This window comes from Jaculus jaculus, chromosome 1 (assembly GCF_020740685.1).
Source record: "Jaculus jaculus isolate mJacJac1 chromosome 1, mJacJac1.mat.Y.cur, whole genome shotgun sequence".
In the NCBI taxonomy this organism is placed as follows: domain Eukaryota; kingdom Metazoa; phylum Chordata; class Mammalia; order Rodentia; family Dipodidae; genus Jaculus; species Jaculus jaculus.
In genome coordinates, this window is record NC_059102.1 from 145,108,749 (window position 1) to 145,124,242 (window position 15,494).

General features: G+C 53.8%; 1 protein-coding gene across 2 annotated transcripts in view; it reads right to left on the bottom strand.

Annotated features, from left to right (window-relative positions):
• Positions 1–15,494, bottom strand: part of Fibcd1 (fibrinogen C domain containing 1) — a 37,236-nt gene that overhangs the window by 15,607 nt on the left and 6,135 nt on the right. For both annotated transcript variants that reach the window (XM_004671742.2, XM_045145469.1), the window contains exons 2-4: positions 13,295–13,768; positions 8,714–8,873; positions 8,199–8,335 (exon numbers count right to left, since the gene is read on the bottom strand). In XM_004671742.2, coding sequence (XP_004671799.1) covers positions 8,199–8,335; positions 8,714–8,873; positions 13,295–13,768 — 771 coding nt within the window. The remainder of the gene's footprint in view (positions 1–8,198; positions 8,336–8,713; positions 8,874–13,294; positions 13,769–15,494) is intronic.

Sequence of the window (15,494 nt, forward strand, 5' to 3'; positions counted from 1 at the left end):
TTCCTTCTTCAGATCAAGAGAACGTGAAGGAGTTATCCCTGGCCTCCTTGGTCACTATGAAGGGGGGTGGGATCTGGGAGCAGTGTGGGGGATACCGTGGCCCACCAATGTCACAGCAGGTTCCTGCTCTCTGGGAGGAGAAAGAGGAGGGCTGGCCACAAGGAGCTGCATTTGTCTAGCAGACTGGACGCCTCACAATCAGTCCGTTTGGCCAGGTCTCCCCAGCGCAGGGTCCCTGGGCCGCAGTCCCTTCCTGGCTTGCGGCCCTTAGAGCTTTTCATCTCTCTCTGCGCGGATCGCCTGCCAGGCTCCTTTGAAGTTTTACAGCGAGGGCAGGACTTTCCTCCTGCCCGGCAGCCTCTAGTGGAGGGAAGAGGATGGTGTGGGGAGGGGGCTCCTTTAGTACAGAGCCAATTAGAGGCACATCTGAACCTGTGACCCTGCTTGCTCAGTGGGAAAATGCCTGGTGAAGTGGGCTGCCAAGCAGAAGGGGGTGCCAGCCAGGCAGCAAGTGGGGCACAGAGGGGTGAGAGGGTTGGGGGAGGGGATCCTTTGCTGAATCCCTGCTGGAGGAGATGTGGAGCTGGGCCAGACAGGTGTAATCTGGGCCCATGATTCCACAAAGACAAGGGCTTGGCTAAGGAGGCCTGGTGGCTGTGCTGTCCTCAACAGATCTTCATGGGGAACAAGGCTGTGGGACAGAGTGGCAAGACAGCAGGGGAATCTCCCCCTCCTCTTCCTCCTCCTTTCTCTCTCTCTCCTTTCCCTCTCCTTCCTTTTCTCCCTCTTCTGTCTTCTTTTTATTTTATTTTATTTGAGAATGACAGACAGAGAGAGAAAGAGGCAGATACAGACGGGGAGAGACAGAGAGAATGGGCGCGCCAGGGCCTCCAGCCACTGCAAATGAACTCCAGACGTGTGCGCCCCCTTGTGCACCTGGCTAACGTGGGTCCTGGGGAATCAGGTCTCGAACCGGGGTCCTTAAGCTGCACACGCAAGCTCTTAACTGCTAAGGCATCTCTCTAGCCCCCTCTTCTCTCTTCTATTCCTCCTTTCTCATCTTTCCTTATTTCCTTCTCTCTCTATTCCTCCTCTTTGTCCTCTTTACTTCTTCCCCTCCTCCTCCTGTTCTTCCTCTCCCTCCCCTTCCTTCTCCTCTCCCTTCTCACTGTCCCCTGAACAGCCCCCCCAACACACCAGACATGCCAGCAGTACAGAACCACCCCAGCGCCAGAGCCAGCTCTGTCACCTCCCTGCCTCGAGCCCTCCTTCGTCCTCAGCTCCAGGCAGGCCCCTGTAACTCCTCCTTCCCCCTCTGACACAAGCCTGTTCCTTTGTCCAGCGCCCCTCCAGCTGGAAGCTCACTGTTCTCTCTAGTCCCAGCTGGCTCCCTACAGCTGGTGCTCAGTTATTATATGGTGACAATTAACGGTACTGACCTGTGTCAGGTGGCCTGGCTTTTCCCTGGTCAGGCTCTCTGTGTGGCACGAGCAAGCTCTTTCCCCCTTTGAGGTTGCCCTGTCAGCCTCCAGGGACAGAAGGAGGGTCAGGGCAATGCCAGATGGAGCTGTGGTATATGGACCACAAAGCACTCCTCCAGCCAAACCCCATCCCTGCCCACTCTGGTCTGTGGGAGGCAGGCTATGACTGGCATGTTCAGTGGGGTCCTGAGGTCCAGTATAGTATCCCATTCTCTGGGGAGGATCATACAGTGTTGGTACACAAGACCAGGCAGTTTGGACACAATCCCTAATGAGGATGGATGGCGTGAGGGTCTGGAGAGGCAGTGGCCAGCGCCCTCCTAAACAACAATTGAGTGTCTGGGAGATTTTGCATGGCACGGGGGGATGCTGACAGATGTCCAAAGGTACCTGGGGAAAGATTGCTTCTGACAGGAGCCCAAATGGATATTAACGTTTACTGGCCACGCAAGCACTTCTCAGACTACCCAGGCCACTCTTGCAGAGCCCCGATCCAGGTGTCAGAACACCAGTGCTGAGCAAGACACTGCCCCCCCCCCCCCACCCACTAATCACCCCTGAAGTCCAAGCCAGAGGAATTACTGGCCCAAATCCTAACTGGCTGCCTGGGAGATTGGCTCCAAGTCAGCTTTTGTGGAAGATGCAAGGCCATACCGGTGCCTCAGTGTAAACCCGTCCCACCCCTTAATTCTGATTTCTGGGCAAAGCTGGGGTATCCTGGCCACTCCTTCTACAGAGATCCCAGAGGCAAATGCTATAACTCAACCTCCTCACAGAAAAACAAAAGAGCTTTTAACCCCAGACACAGATACAGTACACTTAAAAGCTCTCCTCTGAAGCTTGAAGACAGGTTTAGAGATATGTCCATCTTTGCAGTCTCAGGGGACTCCTGGCTGCTCTTGCGCTGGCTCCTAATGGCAAGCTCTGCCCTGCCCTTCCTTCAGCATGCAATGGCCTTCCCATCTCCCCTCAACTGGGGACATCGACCCCTTTCAAAGCTGACTCGGGCTGCCCTCCCCTGCACTCCCCACTACATTCTCCCCTGAAAGGCTTCCCTCCCTCCTCTGCTTCTAGGTCATTGTTTTATCTGATGTTAAACTCTTCCCCTGGATGTCCGTTGGCCTGGACATCAATACACCAAAAATAGTCAATGCCAAGGGCCTTGGTGAGTGTTGAATATACCCTGTTACAAGGCCAAGGGTGGAGATATGCCCAGCATCTACCTTGGCACTTTGGGGGCAACTGGGCTCCCACCTCTCTGGACTACGAGGCCCCTGTCCAGATGAGGACTGAGGTGGGGTGGGGCCACAGCGTCTGAGTCACCGTGGGTGGCCAGTATCATGCCCAGGGCATTGCTCATGGTCAAAAAACAGTGGTAGGCCTCCAGATTGCTCTGCAGGCATTTTGGTACCAGAAGCCTTGGCCACCCTAAGAAGCACTGAAGTGGACTTGTGACTTCTGGCCTCTTCTTTTGAGATTTAGCAACCAACATTGGCAATTCCCTCCTTTTTGTTTAAGCACTGTGGTGGTTTGATTCAGGTGTCCCCCATAAACTTAGGTGTTCTGAATGCTAGGTTCCCAGCTGCTGGAGATTTGGGAAATAATGACTCCTGGAGGCAGTGTATTGTTGGGGGTGGGCTTATGACTATTCTAGCCAGTTTCCCTTTGCCAGTGTTTGACACACTCTCCTGTTGCTATTGTCCACCTCATATTGGCCAGGGGGTGATGTCCACCCTCTACCCATGCCATTGATTTTCCCGGCCATCATGGAGCTTCCCCTTGAGCCTATAAGCCAAAATAAACTCTGTTTTCCCAGAACTGCTCTTGGTTGGGTGATTTCTGCCAGCAATGCGAACCGGACTGCAACAGTAAAGTGGTACTGAGGAGTGGGATTGCTGCTAGACACCTGGCTGTGTGGCTTTGGCCTTTTGGAGCTGATGTTCAAGAGGAATGTGGAAGGATTTAAAACCTTGTCCTAGGAGATGCTTTGCAGTACTGTAAGTACAGCTTCATGGACTATTCTGGTCAGAACTGGAAGACCTGAATGCAGAAAGAACTATGAACTGTGAGGTTTGGCTTATGAGGGTGAGAAAGAGCTTTGCCTGGACTGGGCTAGAAGCAGTTTGTGTGAGAGGCTTGCTGATAATGCCCATGTCCTGAGAATGTGTGCAGGGTTGCTTTGTGTAGAAATGGACTGGTGAGGGTGGAGGGATATGGCACAGAAATGAAATCTTTGGGTTGAAATATCTGCCTGTTCAGCTGCAATTATATGAGATCACAACCACTGAGATTGGGCCAGCTGACCTGCACTGGGGCAATAGGAAGAATGTAGACTCTTTTGGAGGGGCCTGAGTGTTCAACGAGTGTCCTATTCATCAAAGTCTGCTTCATTTCCCCCTGGATTAACAAATTGGCACCCTACCTGGTATTGTGGAGTATAAAAATGTAGGAAAAAGAGGGTCATTGAATTTGCAACACAGTCTTGTGTTTTGGAAACGGCCATGGGCAACATGAAGCAGGTTTTCTGGATGCCTGAATGGAGACCCAATGGAGCCTTGAGGATGAACTGTGGATTGCAGTGGAGACCCAGTAGTGATGCCAGGACCACAAGATGGCTGCTAAGGAAAGCTGCCATCCCCAGATGAAGTTTTCCAGGACTGTGCATAGCCTAGCTGGAGGGGTGGAATTGGAATACCAACAACTTGTTGCTGGTTAGAATTATCAGACTTGGAGATTTGTCACTGACTAGAGTTGCTGGACTTGAAGCTACAGAGTTTGATGTTTGCCCTGGCTGTTTTAAATCTTGTATTGGCTGAATATTTCTTTGCTATGCCCAATACCATCTTTTGAAGTGTGTATGTTTATTCTGTGCTATTATGGTTTGGGGGGGAATTTTTTTTGGTATTATGGGTCAGTTAAAAGACCTTGGATTATGGGGATATTTGAACATCATTAGGATAAAAAAATGTGGGGACTTTGAAAGTTGGACTGAATGCATTGCATTTTATATCATACATGGTTAACAGTTTATGGGGACCAGGGATGAAATGTGGTGGTTTGGTTCAGGTGTCCCCCATAAACTTAGGTGTTCTGAATGCTAGGTTCCCAGCTGATAGAGATTTTGGAATTAACACCTCCTGGAAGGAGTGTATTGTTGGGGGCAGGCTTTTGGGTGTTATAGCCAGTTTCCCCATGCCAGTGTTTGGCACACTCTCCTGTTGCTGTTGTCCACCTTATGTTGGCCAGGGGGTGATGTCCACCCTCTGCTCATGCCATCATTTCCCCTGCCATCATGGAGCTTCCCCTCAAGTCTGTAAGCCAAAATAAATCCTGTTTTCCCAAAAGCTGCTCTTGGTCGGGTGATTTCTGCCATCAGTGCGACCCTGACTGCAACTAACACCAACGTGTGTGCGTATGCTGTGTGCAGGCGCTCGTGTGCGCGTATGGAGGCCAGAGGTGGACACTGAGTGTCTTCTCCATGACTTGCCAGCTTATTGTTTGAGACAGGCTCTCTGACTTGAAGCCAGGGCCTGCAGATTCTGCTAGACCAGGTACCCAGCTTGCCCTCGGGAAGTTCTGTCCAGGCTGCGATGCCCACCCAGAATTTATACAAGATGCCAAGGATCCAAACTCAGGTCCCTCAGCAAGTGTTTCATCCACTAAGCCCTCTCTCCAGCCCCAGTACGAGCTTCCTGTCCTGAAGTGTGACCCCTCTACCCAAAATAAGGGGCACAAGCTGACCTTGAGACCCCAGTGAAAGATAACAGCCTCCGAAAGATTGAGTGGGGTACCCTGCCCAGGTCTCACTGTGTCTAGCACACCATGACATCAGTCCCAACCCAATGGGGTTTTCACCAGGCCAACCCCCAACCTTGCCTGGGAGTCTTCCTGCTCCTGGTTGAGTGACCTTGAGCAGGTGTCTCTGGCCTTCTACCTCCTTCTGGTACATTCCTTGTCTGCCTATCAGCTATGTCCTAGTGCTTAACTTCAATAACAACTAAGTGATACAGGAGGAAACTGAGACCCAGAAAACCCAGATCACTTGTGCAAGATCACACAGCAAGACCCATCTACTTCTAGATCTGTCTATGGATGGCAGAGCCCAAGTGCCATGTCCCAGGCTCCATGGCCTCCCAGGCTTTCATCTACATGGGAATTCCTTGCCAGCTCTACCCACGGGTGCAATGAAGCAAGGTTCCTATTCCATCTTCCCATTCCCCAGCACCCTTCACAGCTCCCTAGTTCCTGTCCTAAAATTTGGAAGCCTGAGGTTTTGTCAACTTCAGCCTTACCTTTCCACATGCCACACATGCCAGCTCACTCTGTGTCCTGAAGGCGCCATGTGCTTTCTGACTTGGGGGTCCCGGAACACCTGCTCTTTCCTGCACATGCCCAGAGGCCCTGCCTATTCTCTCAGATAGGAAATACCCCTTATCAACAGGCCAGCCCAGAGCTCCCTCCTCTGTCACAGCCCAAGTCCCTGCAGACTCTAAGCCCCTTGGAAGGACAAGAGCTTCCCTGCAGCTATACTTCTGAAGCCTCCAGTATATAGTAGGGATCAAAAATGCCCATGATTAACGTGGGCATGGTGGTGCACACCTTTGATCTTAGCACTCGGCAGGCAGAGGTAGAAGGATCACATTGATTTCAAGGCCAGCCTGGGGCTACAGAGTGGGTTCCAGGGTTCGAGTGATACCCTACCTTTAAACAAAAAGTCCATGGTTGATTAGTAGTGTCCCATTCACAGTCACCTCATGAAGGAGGAGAAATGCAGGGTGGCACACGGGGACAGAGGCACAAGCTGGTCACTGAGGCACTCAGCTAACACAGCAAGGCTTTATTTACCTGGCCTAGCCCAGCTTCAGAATGCATAAAAGAGGGGGCATGAATTTTTAAAATCTGCACAAAAATCACACAACAGGGCTGGAGAGATGGTTTAGCGGTTAAGGCGCTTGCCTGCTATGCCTAAGGACCCATGTTCGACTCTCCAGGTCCCACATAAGCCCAATGCACAGAGGTTAGGCAAGTGCAAGGTTGCACATGCCCACAAGGTGGCAAAAGCATCTGGTGTTTGACTTCAATGGCTGAGGCCCTAATTCTCTAAAAAAATAAATTCTTAAAAATCACACAATAGCCAGTGATCCATTCTGAGGCATAACTCCAAGGCTAGGTCTCAAAGACAGTACACAGGAAATGTCCCTTTTCTAAAAGGCCAGTTAGGTGAGGAGACAGCAACAGTCTTCAGCTCCATAATAGGGTCAGTAAGCCACAGCATGGGACAGTTTCTGCCTATGTCCTGTTTTTGTACAATGTGAGAACTAAGAATGGTTTTATCTTTAATTACTTAATTCATTAATTAGAGACAGAAAGAGGCAGGTAGAAAGAGAGGATGGGCACACCAGGGCCTCCAACCATTGCAAATGAACTCCAGGCGCATGCACCACTTTGTGCAACTGGCTTACATGGGTCCTGGGGAATCAAACTGGGTCCTTAGGCTTCCCAGGCAAACGCTTTAGCCACTCAGCCATTTCCCCAGCCCGTTTAACCTTTTTTGTTTTTTTTTGCATGTATGTATATGTGGTGTGTACACATGCATGTTCCTGTATGAGCACATATAAGTGTGCATGTGCCTGCGCTCATGTGCATGATGTGTGTGCGCATGTGGAGGCCAGAGGTCAAAGTTGGGATCGTCCTCAGCTGCTTTCTATCTTATTCTTCCAGAAAGGAACCAATTCAGTTAGGCTGGCCGGCCAGCAAGCCCCAGGGATCCGCCTGCCTCCACCTTCCCAGTGCTGGAGTTACAGGCCTGTGCTACCTCATCCAGCCATGTCACATGGGGTGTGGGGGACTACGAACTCAGGTCCTCATGCTTGTATGGCAAGCGGCAAGCACTTCACTGAGCTGTCTCCCAGCCCCTGAACTCTTTGTAATGAAAGCCAAAAGGAGAATTTCTAAAGTGTCCTGTGAGTAATACTTTAAGAATATGTGAACATTTTACGGAATTCAAATTTCAGCCTCTATAGTTCACTATTGAAACAAAGCCACAACTGGGCCATTTCCTTTTGTCTTCTTATTTCTTCCACAATGGCCAAGCTGGGTCGTTGCCACTAGTCTCCGGAAACAGATGTGAAAGCCTGCGTGGAGGCCAAGCCTGCATTTCCTGTCTGGACCTTTGCAGACAACACACCTGACCTGGAGATGTCCAAACGGATTTGAACCAGGGCCCTACAGCGACCCCTACCCACCCTTTCCCCCAGCTAGGGGAGTTTCAGGGCACCAGTGTCTGTCCTAACCCTGATGTCTGATTGGGAATCCCACACTCCCCCTGTGCAATCAGGCAGGAATCAGAAAGCCCAGGGGTCAGAGACTCCTCACAAAGACCCTCTGGAAGACCCTCAGCTTCCCCTTCCTTCCTCTGGCACACTGACTACTCCAGAAGCAGATACCTACAGAGCAGCTCCAGAGCTCACATTAACAACATGTTCCATCACAGGGCTTGTCCCAATTTCCCAAGCCTATCCTAAGACCCAAGGGTCCCTGCACTCAGGGCGCAGTGAACAGCATCTGCTCCCTGAGGACCAGACTCCCCTACCCTGTCCCACATGTCTGTGGATGTGGACAGAGCTCAGGCCAGGCCAAGCACACTGGGCAGGGCTGTCCCTGTCGATGCTGGGTGAGCAGCTGAGTGTAACATCGGGCTCATGAGCTCAGACTCACCGTCCAGCCACCGCCATCTGTGTGCATGTCACAGTAGACCTGGAAGCCAGCGGGGTAGTGGATAGGGAAGACTGAGTAGATACCATTGTCCTGTTGTCCACTCAGGAGTATGTCCAGGCAGTCCCGGGGCCGAGAGCCTACACAGCAAGGACACACCAGGGGGGCTGGTATAATTTCACACCCCCACCCACTGAGTGGTCCCTAGCTCTCTCTGACTTCCAGCAACGACATCAGTCTGAGAATTAGTCCTTGGGCCTGTCACCCCCTGGGTGAATTCTCCTGGGCCTCATGTTCCTCATCAGGAAAATGGGCTGAGATTCAGTAGGAGGGCACAGGTAAGGCCACAGGGAGTCCTTCATCCATAGTGTCACCATGGAAGGTGCAGGACAAAGTGTGGGCCTAGCAGAAGCAGGGCAGGGTCCTGGTGTCCCGGGGGAAATCCTTACCCCACTTTTCCTGGCTACATGGGCCTAGACACCCGAGATGCATGGGGAATGGAAGTTAAGCTCACTTACCGTTGGCGCAGCCCCGAGGCCGGGCTCCCTTGGCAGGGGCCCTCTGCAGATCGGCCTTGACTCGGGGCCGGCCCAGCCCCTTCTCCCTCTGCAGAGCCTCCAGGATGTCGCTGACTGAGTTCACCAGGTGAGCCATGTGGCCTTGGCTTTCAGAGAGCAGCTGCAGAACACAAAAGCTATTGGAGGGGGCAGGGTTACAGAAGGTCCCCTGCCAGGAAAGACAATCCCCTGAGAAGTGGGTCCCCAGCTCCCAGTGGCCCTTGGTCTGCCCTGACCCCAGGTCCCTGACTGAGGTGGTCTGATGGGTTAGCTGAGCTCTGATAAATCCCATTGCGTTAGGACCTCAATGGCTCAGAGGGTAGGGCTCAGGTGGGAATCTGGCCATTCCCGGGTCCAGCCCAGGTGTGAGGGAAGTAGAATCAGCACTCAAATCATGAAGGCCAGGTGAAGGCACAGCTCACCTACTGGCCAATTCCACAACTGTGGTAGGCATGTTGAAGAAGCCTTGCTTTCCTTCCCCTATCCTCTCCTATAGCGTCTTGAACTTGCTGTCTAGTTGAGGATGATCCTGAACTGATGATCCTCCTGCTTCTCCCTCAAAAATACTGGGACTAGGGCTGGAGAGATGGCTTAGTGGTTAAGGTGCTTGTCTGCGAAGCCTAAGGACCCATGTTTGACTCTCCAGATCCCATGTAAGCTAGACGCACAAAGATGAGGCAAGCTCAAAGTCATACATGCCCACTAGGTGGCGCAAGCGTCTGATGTTCGGCTGCAGTAGCTGAGGCCCTGCAGCACCAATTCCCTCCCTCTCTCTCTGCCTCACTCTCTCTAAAATAAAATCAAATTAAAAAATACTGGGATTACAGGCATCCACACCCAGTTCACACAGGATTGAACTCAGGGCTTCATGTGTGCTAGGCAAACACTCTACCAATGGAGCTACAGCCCCGACAAGCTTTGATTCTTATGTGAGAGATGGGCAAGCACCGTCCTCTTGACCTAACTGCTGTAGGAACTGGAGACCACACCAGCCCACGGTGGAGACCTCGGTTCACCTCCCCACCCACCATTTCTTATGAGCCCCACACAAGATGGCCAAGGCACAAGCGGTCTTTGTGCACGTTACAGAGGAATGGGTGTGGAGCCTGGACTGCAGGCTGGGAAGAGGATGCCTCCTTCTCCCATTGTGAACAGCGTAGGGAACATCCATAGTTGTCCAATGTCCGTGACCTTATGAGACTACCTCCCCCCGACCCTCCTGTCACAGTGCTTGAGATTGTCATCTTCTTGCTGTAAGCAGGGAAACTGAGGCCCAGAAGGAGACGTCTCTGCCTGCGAACAGGCATGTGGATCACAGCAGGAAAGAGCTGCGCCATCATGTGGCAAGCCAGTGACAGGGCGCTCCGAGGGCCCTGGGCCCTTAGCATTTCTGGCAGGGTTGTGCCTCCGATCCCCTCTCCCACTCATTAGCCGATGATTATGGAGGAGAGAGCAGACCCCTGTCTGCAGACCAGAATGAGGGTCTTTCGGGGAGGGGGGGTGTCAGGATCGCTTGTCTCACAGCTGCCTGTGTTAGCTGGCTGAGGGTTCCAGCCATGCAAGGCTCATCCCTCCCCCATGCCACCCATCACCGTCCTGGGGTTGGAGCTCACGAGGGCAATGTGGGTCAGCAGGGGTTCCCCTCAGCTATGCTGCTGCTGGTTGGCCGGGGTTCTCCTGCCTCCCTGACCCCTGGGCTCCAGGTGGCATGGGACCCACCTGGCGCGGGAGGCAGAGAAACACGCAGGTGGCAGGCAGCCGGCAGCAGTGAGCTGGGTCTTGCTCACCGAACCTGTCACTTGCCAGATAATAGCCCGTCGCTGGAAGGGAGACAGAAATACACCCAGCCAGCAGTTTACAAAATATGATTTTCGGCTCATCCAGAGGCAGAGCCCCTGTGAAGGCCCCGTCCCTGTCAATTTCCCCTCGGCTGAGCACATGATTCAGTGAGGACCGGGCCGGGGAGCGTGCCGGGGTGGACAGGGAGCGCCTGCAGGCTTCAGCATGGTGACCTGTGGCCGGGATCAGGGAGCCCTGAGTGGGAGTCGGGGGTGCAGGAAGCTCCTAGCAGGGGGAGCCAGGACCACTTGGTAAACAGCACCGCATATCTCATCCTTCAGAGTCGCCACGGCCATGGTACACTCAGCGGCTCGGGCACAGCCCCTCCCTGTGGCTGGCAGGCAGGGAAGACCTCAGTTTAGACTAGCAAATGATTACCTCTGGAAACATACGTATAAACCTGCCCCGAATTAATGGGGAGTCCATCAGACCCCGTGACTGAGCTGTGCAGATTCACCACGGGGGGGGGGGGCTGGCAGTGAGAGACGAGGCCATGAAGTCAGAGCAAACTGTTTCTGGGAGCCACCCAGGGCCAAGCTTCTGCCCAGGCCTGTTGCCACTGCACCTCAGTCTGCCCTTCTGCAGAATGGGGGCAGCAAATGTTCCTGCCTTGGGGTTACTGGTGAAAAAGTGCTTGTTAACAGATCCCAGCCCTGCTGTGCGCCTAGCATTTCCTCACAGAGGATCGTCAACGGTGACTCCTAGTGGCTTTAAATTTCTGTTCATAGATAGGGCCAACAGTGGGCATCTCCATGAGCCAGAAGCCAGCTAAGCCCTGCACAGTCAGGAATGACACCATGTCCTTGAGTCTGGCCTGGGTTGTCCATTTTTTTCTTTTTTCAGTTGAGGAGAGCCTGTGTAGAGAGGAGGGGACGCGGTCCACCTAAGGTTACTCAGCGGATACGTATGGAGCCTGGACTGGACCCTGGCACTAAGAGGAATGAAACCTACAGGCTGGATCACCCAGCTCAGCCAGGTCAGAGACCAGCGCACTGCTGGCCAATAGCCGGGAGAGCTGGGACGGGGGCTGAGTGGCCACAGTTAGCTACCTCTGGGCAAGACAGGCAGACACACAGTCTCTGAGCCATCTAGAGCAGCAAGAACCACACTGGAAGGGACTGTATCAGGTGAGCCATGGCAGTGGAACCTAGTGATGACACATCTGTATGGCAGAAATGGCTCCTGTAGTGGGGGGGGGGGTCACTGAGGTCCCTCCCAGCACCCGGGTCAGAGGGGACATCGATGGCCAGCCTGAGCTAACCAAGAACTGGGCCTCAGAGAAGATGGGGTGGGGCCCACGGCACCCAGAGTCTTAGTGGTCACCCACCCTGCCAGGCCTGGGGAAGCTACTGGGGGAGGGGCAGCAGGAAGCTGGCTACATGTCCCTCCCCCCGATCCAGGGGACCCACCACCCCGTCAGTCACCCAGACAGGATGACAAGAACTGTAATTTCTCCAGCTGCAGTCTTTGTGGGAGGGAAGAGGCCCATGGCTCATGAGCTGTGAGTGACCAAATGCCTGGTCAATCCAGGCGAAGGGGGCAGTGACTGCTGGTCGAGCAGAAGTGGCATTAACCCTAAGACTGAGTCACAGAGGATAATGACATGGGCTGGACTGCTGGGGTACCAGGGGCTAAGCAGGATTGCTTTCCCCCGCCTTTTTTTGCATGTGTATGAGTGTATGTGATGTGTACGTATGTATGCTTGTGTGGGGGAGCAGTTGTGTGTGGAGGCACACGTGTATGTATGTACGCCTGCATGTGCAAGCCAGCAATCAGCAAGAGACGTCTTTTATTGCTTTCTCCCCTTACTTTTATGAGACAGGGTCTCTCACTGAACCTGGGACTCACGGATTCCGCTAAACGAGCTAGCCATGGAGTCCCAGGGAACCCCCCGTCTCTGCCTCCCAAGCACTGGGATTACCGGTGCATGCCACCATGCCTGGCATGTCTCTGTGGTTTCTGGAGCTCTGAACTCAGTCATCACACTCGGACAAGCACTTCATCCCCTAAGCTGTCTCCCCAGCCCCAGCACCTCTTTTCCATCTTGGAAAATGGCGGGGGGACATGAGGTGGTCCTGAGCCCCTGCTGCTGTGATGGGAACGGCTGGCTGGTGGTTGAATCCTGGCTGCAGCTGCTACTTCAGAAGCCCTTTACCTAGCCCCCCATTACACTCGCGGGCATGGGAGTAGGGTTAGGAGGGAGGAAGGTGGGGATCGGACCAAGGGTCTGGCTGGGCTCCCCTCCCTGTCCTGTAGCTGGAAAGCTACGAAAATCACAGGCCAGTGAGCTGAATTGCGAAGTGGGGGCAGCTCCCTCCAGGCAGGACCCCACCAGTCACAAGGCTGTGACCAAGAGCAAGTTGCATCCCTCTGAACCTCAACTGGTTCTTGACGGGGGTGGGGGGGGTCATGTCTTGTCTTGCCTGCACCTCCCAGCACCTCCTAGGGCCTGGGGAGCCAGTCCCGTTAGCCACGGGTCCCATCTCACTGATGGATGCCACCAGGGTGTGGGGCTGCCGAGAGTGTGCGGCAAAGAAGCCAGGATGGAATTTTGGCTCCCAGGAGCTGGGAGGCTTCCCGTGAACGCATATGCGGATGGAAGGGGCAAAGGTTTGCTTGGGAGCGTGCACGGGACGCAAAGGGAATGGCAGCGATCCCAGCCCTCCACCAGGGTCCCAAGGCCCACACACACCTAGCCCTCACCTGGATGAGGTGGCCCTGCTCACTCTGCAAGGTGCTGAGGCCCTGGCCCAGGGTGCTGTGGCCCTTCCGCAGCCCGGCACACTCCGTTTGCAGTTCGGAGGCCCTGGCCAGCAGACGAGGCAGCTGATCAGCCAGCATGTCCAGCAGCTCCGGGGCACCATCCAGCTGTGGCTGGGCCTGGCGCTCGGTCAGCATCCGCAGCACGGAAGCCTGCATGCCCTCCAGGCGGGCGAAGCTGTCAGCAAGGTCAGGGCAGCGTGGGTCGATGAGGATGCTGAGGCGGGAGCTGTCGGCCCTCTCCACAGTGACCAGGGCACTGTTGGGCCCTGCTGGCCCCGTGCTTACAACGGGTGGGGGAGCCGTGCCCGGCACACGAGCATGATTCAGGAAGAGCACAGCGCCCGTGACAGCCACGGCCAGCAACACAGCTAGGGACAGGAGTACCGTGCACAGCACGTAGCCGCAGCTCGGGCGCTGTGGGCCAGTCCAGGACAAGCAGACGAAGACAGACAGACAGACAGATGAGGACAGAAAGGAGAGAAGAGGGCATATGTTAAAGGCCAACCTGTGCCCACCACTCTGCCCAGTGAAGCTTCATGGGGGCTGGGAGGGTGAAAGAACCCCAGAGATGGAGAGAGCCAGAGACCAGAAGGGGCAAGCTCAGAGACATCCAGAGATACTGCGAGACACAGGTGGAGAAGTCCTCATGCCCTGCGTGGAGCAGGCACAGTGACCCTGACCATCTCCTCCCTCACCCTCTTCCCAGACCAGGACCCTGGCAAGACAAATGTGAGGGGGCTGCTCAGATCAGCAGAGCCCCTCCCTCTAGTGAGGTTGAGACCATGCAGGCACTGTGACTCCCAGAACAGGCCACACCTGGAAGCAAGGAATGGATGGAGCCAGTGCTGGTGTGGTGAGAACAGGGCCCGAGCACTGAGCTACCCTAGCTGGGGTTTCACAGCAGCCAGGGCCAAAGTGTGGCTTGGAATGAAAAGAGATGCCCTGACGGTACCGTACCAGACGCGTTGGGGACCCACGCTTACTGAACCAAATTGGCCAGTCACTGAGCATGGATACAGGGGAAAACGGAAGCCCAGAGAAGGCAGGAAGATAGTCCAGAGTCACACAGCCAGTTAGAAACAGAGCTCCCAGGCTAGAGAGATGGCTTAGTTAAGGTGTTTGCCAGCGAAGCCTGAGGACATAGGTTCAATTCCTCAATACCCATGTGAACCAGATACACAAGGTAGCGCATGCTTCTGGAGTTGGTTTGCAGTGGCTAGAGGTGTACCCATTCTCTCTCTCCTCTCCCTCTAATAAATAAATAAATAAACAGCATAGTTAAAACAAACAAACAAAAAATAGAGCTCCCATTGGATTCCAAGCCTGCTGCTTTCCCCTAGGGGCCAGGAAACTCCTACAACCAAACTGCTTCAACTTTCACACTCATTTTCCCCGTATTTCCACTTTCTGAATTTGAGATGCCTCTTTAAATGAGTTAGTATATTAAAGCACTTTGGAGCCATGCCTGGCCCGTTGCACTTCTGCAGTAAATATTAGTGGCTTTTATTATCTCGTGATCAATGTGCAGAAAGCATCAAGAGGTGGCTTTTATTTTCCACCCAGGGCCTTATTTCTGTATCTCCCATGTTAGCAGGCACCTTCTTTTTTGTAACATCTCCAAACAGGGGGCATCTTACCATGGTAACTGACAGCTCGCTTGCTTCCTTAGATTTAGAAAACATCTAGTGTGCTCACTACTAAGAAAAAGTGCATAAATTCAAATACTATCAGTAACTCCCAAGTCACCTGAGGAGGAAAATGAGGGGCAAGCCTCTTCCGGGAAGTCCTCCTTGACCACTTCCTCCCCGGGCCTGGCGGGGCTTCACAAGTGCTTCTGGCAGACAGCACCGTCTTTGCGGTCATGAATTCGCTCACTCCTTTCATCCCTCAAGCCTTGCTTCCACAGTCACAGACTGTCCCCATGAGTCAGGCTCTGGGCCCCTCTGAAGTAGGCATCAGAGGGAAGCCAGGCCGCATCCCCCCTCCGGGAGAGTTTATGTCCCTTGGGCTTGAGTCTCAACCTTTCGGGGGGCACGAACATCCTGGGGAGCTGAAGAAAGGGGAGGACAGTTTCTGGATACCCAAAGGATGATGGGTGGCAGGTGCAGAAACCTGTCCTGGCCTGTGAGTCCAGCGTCCA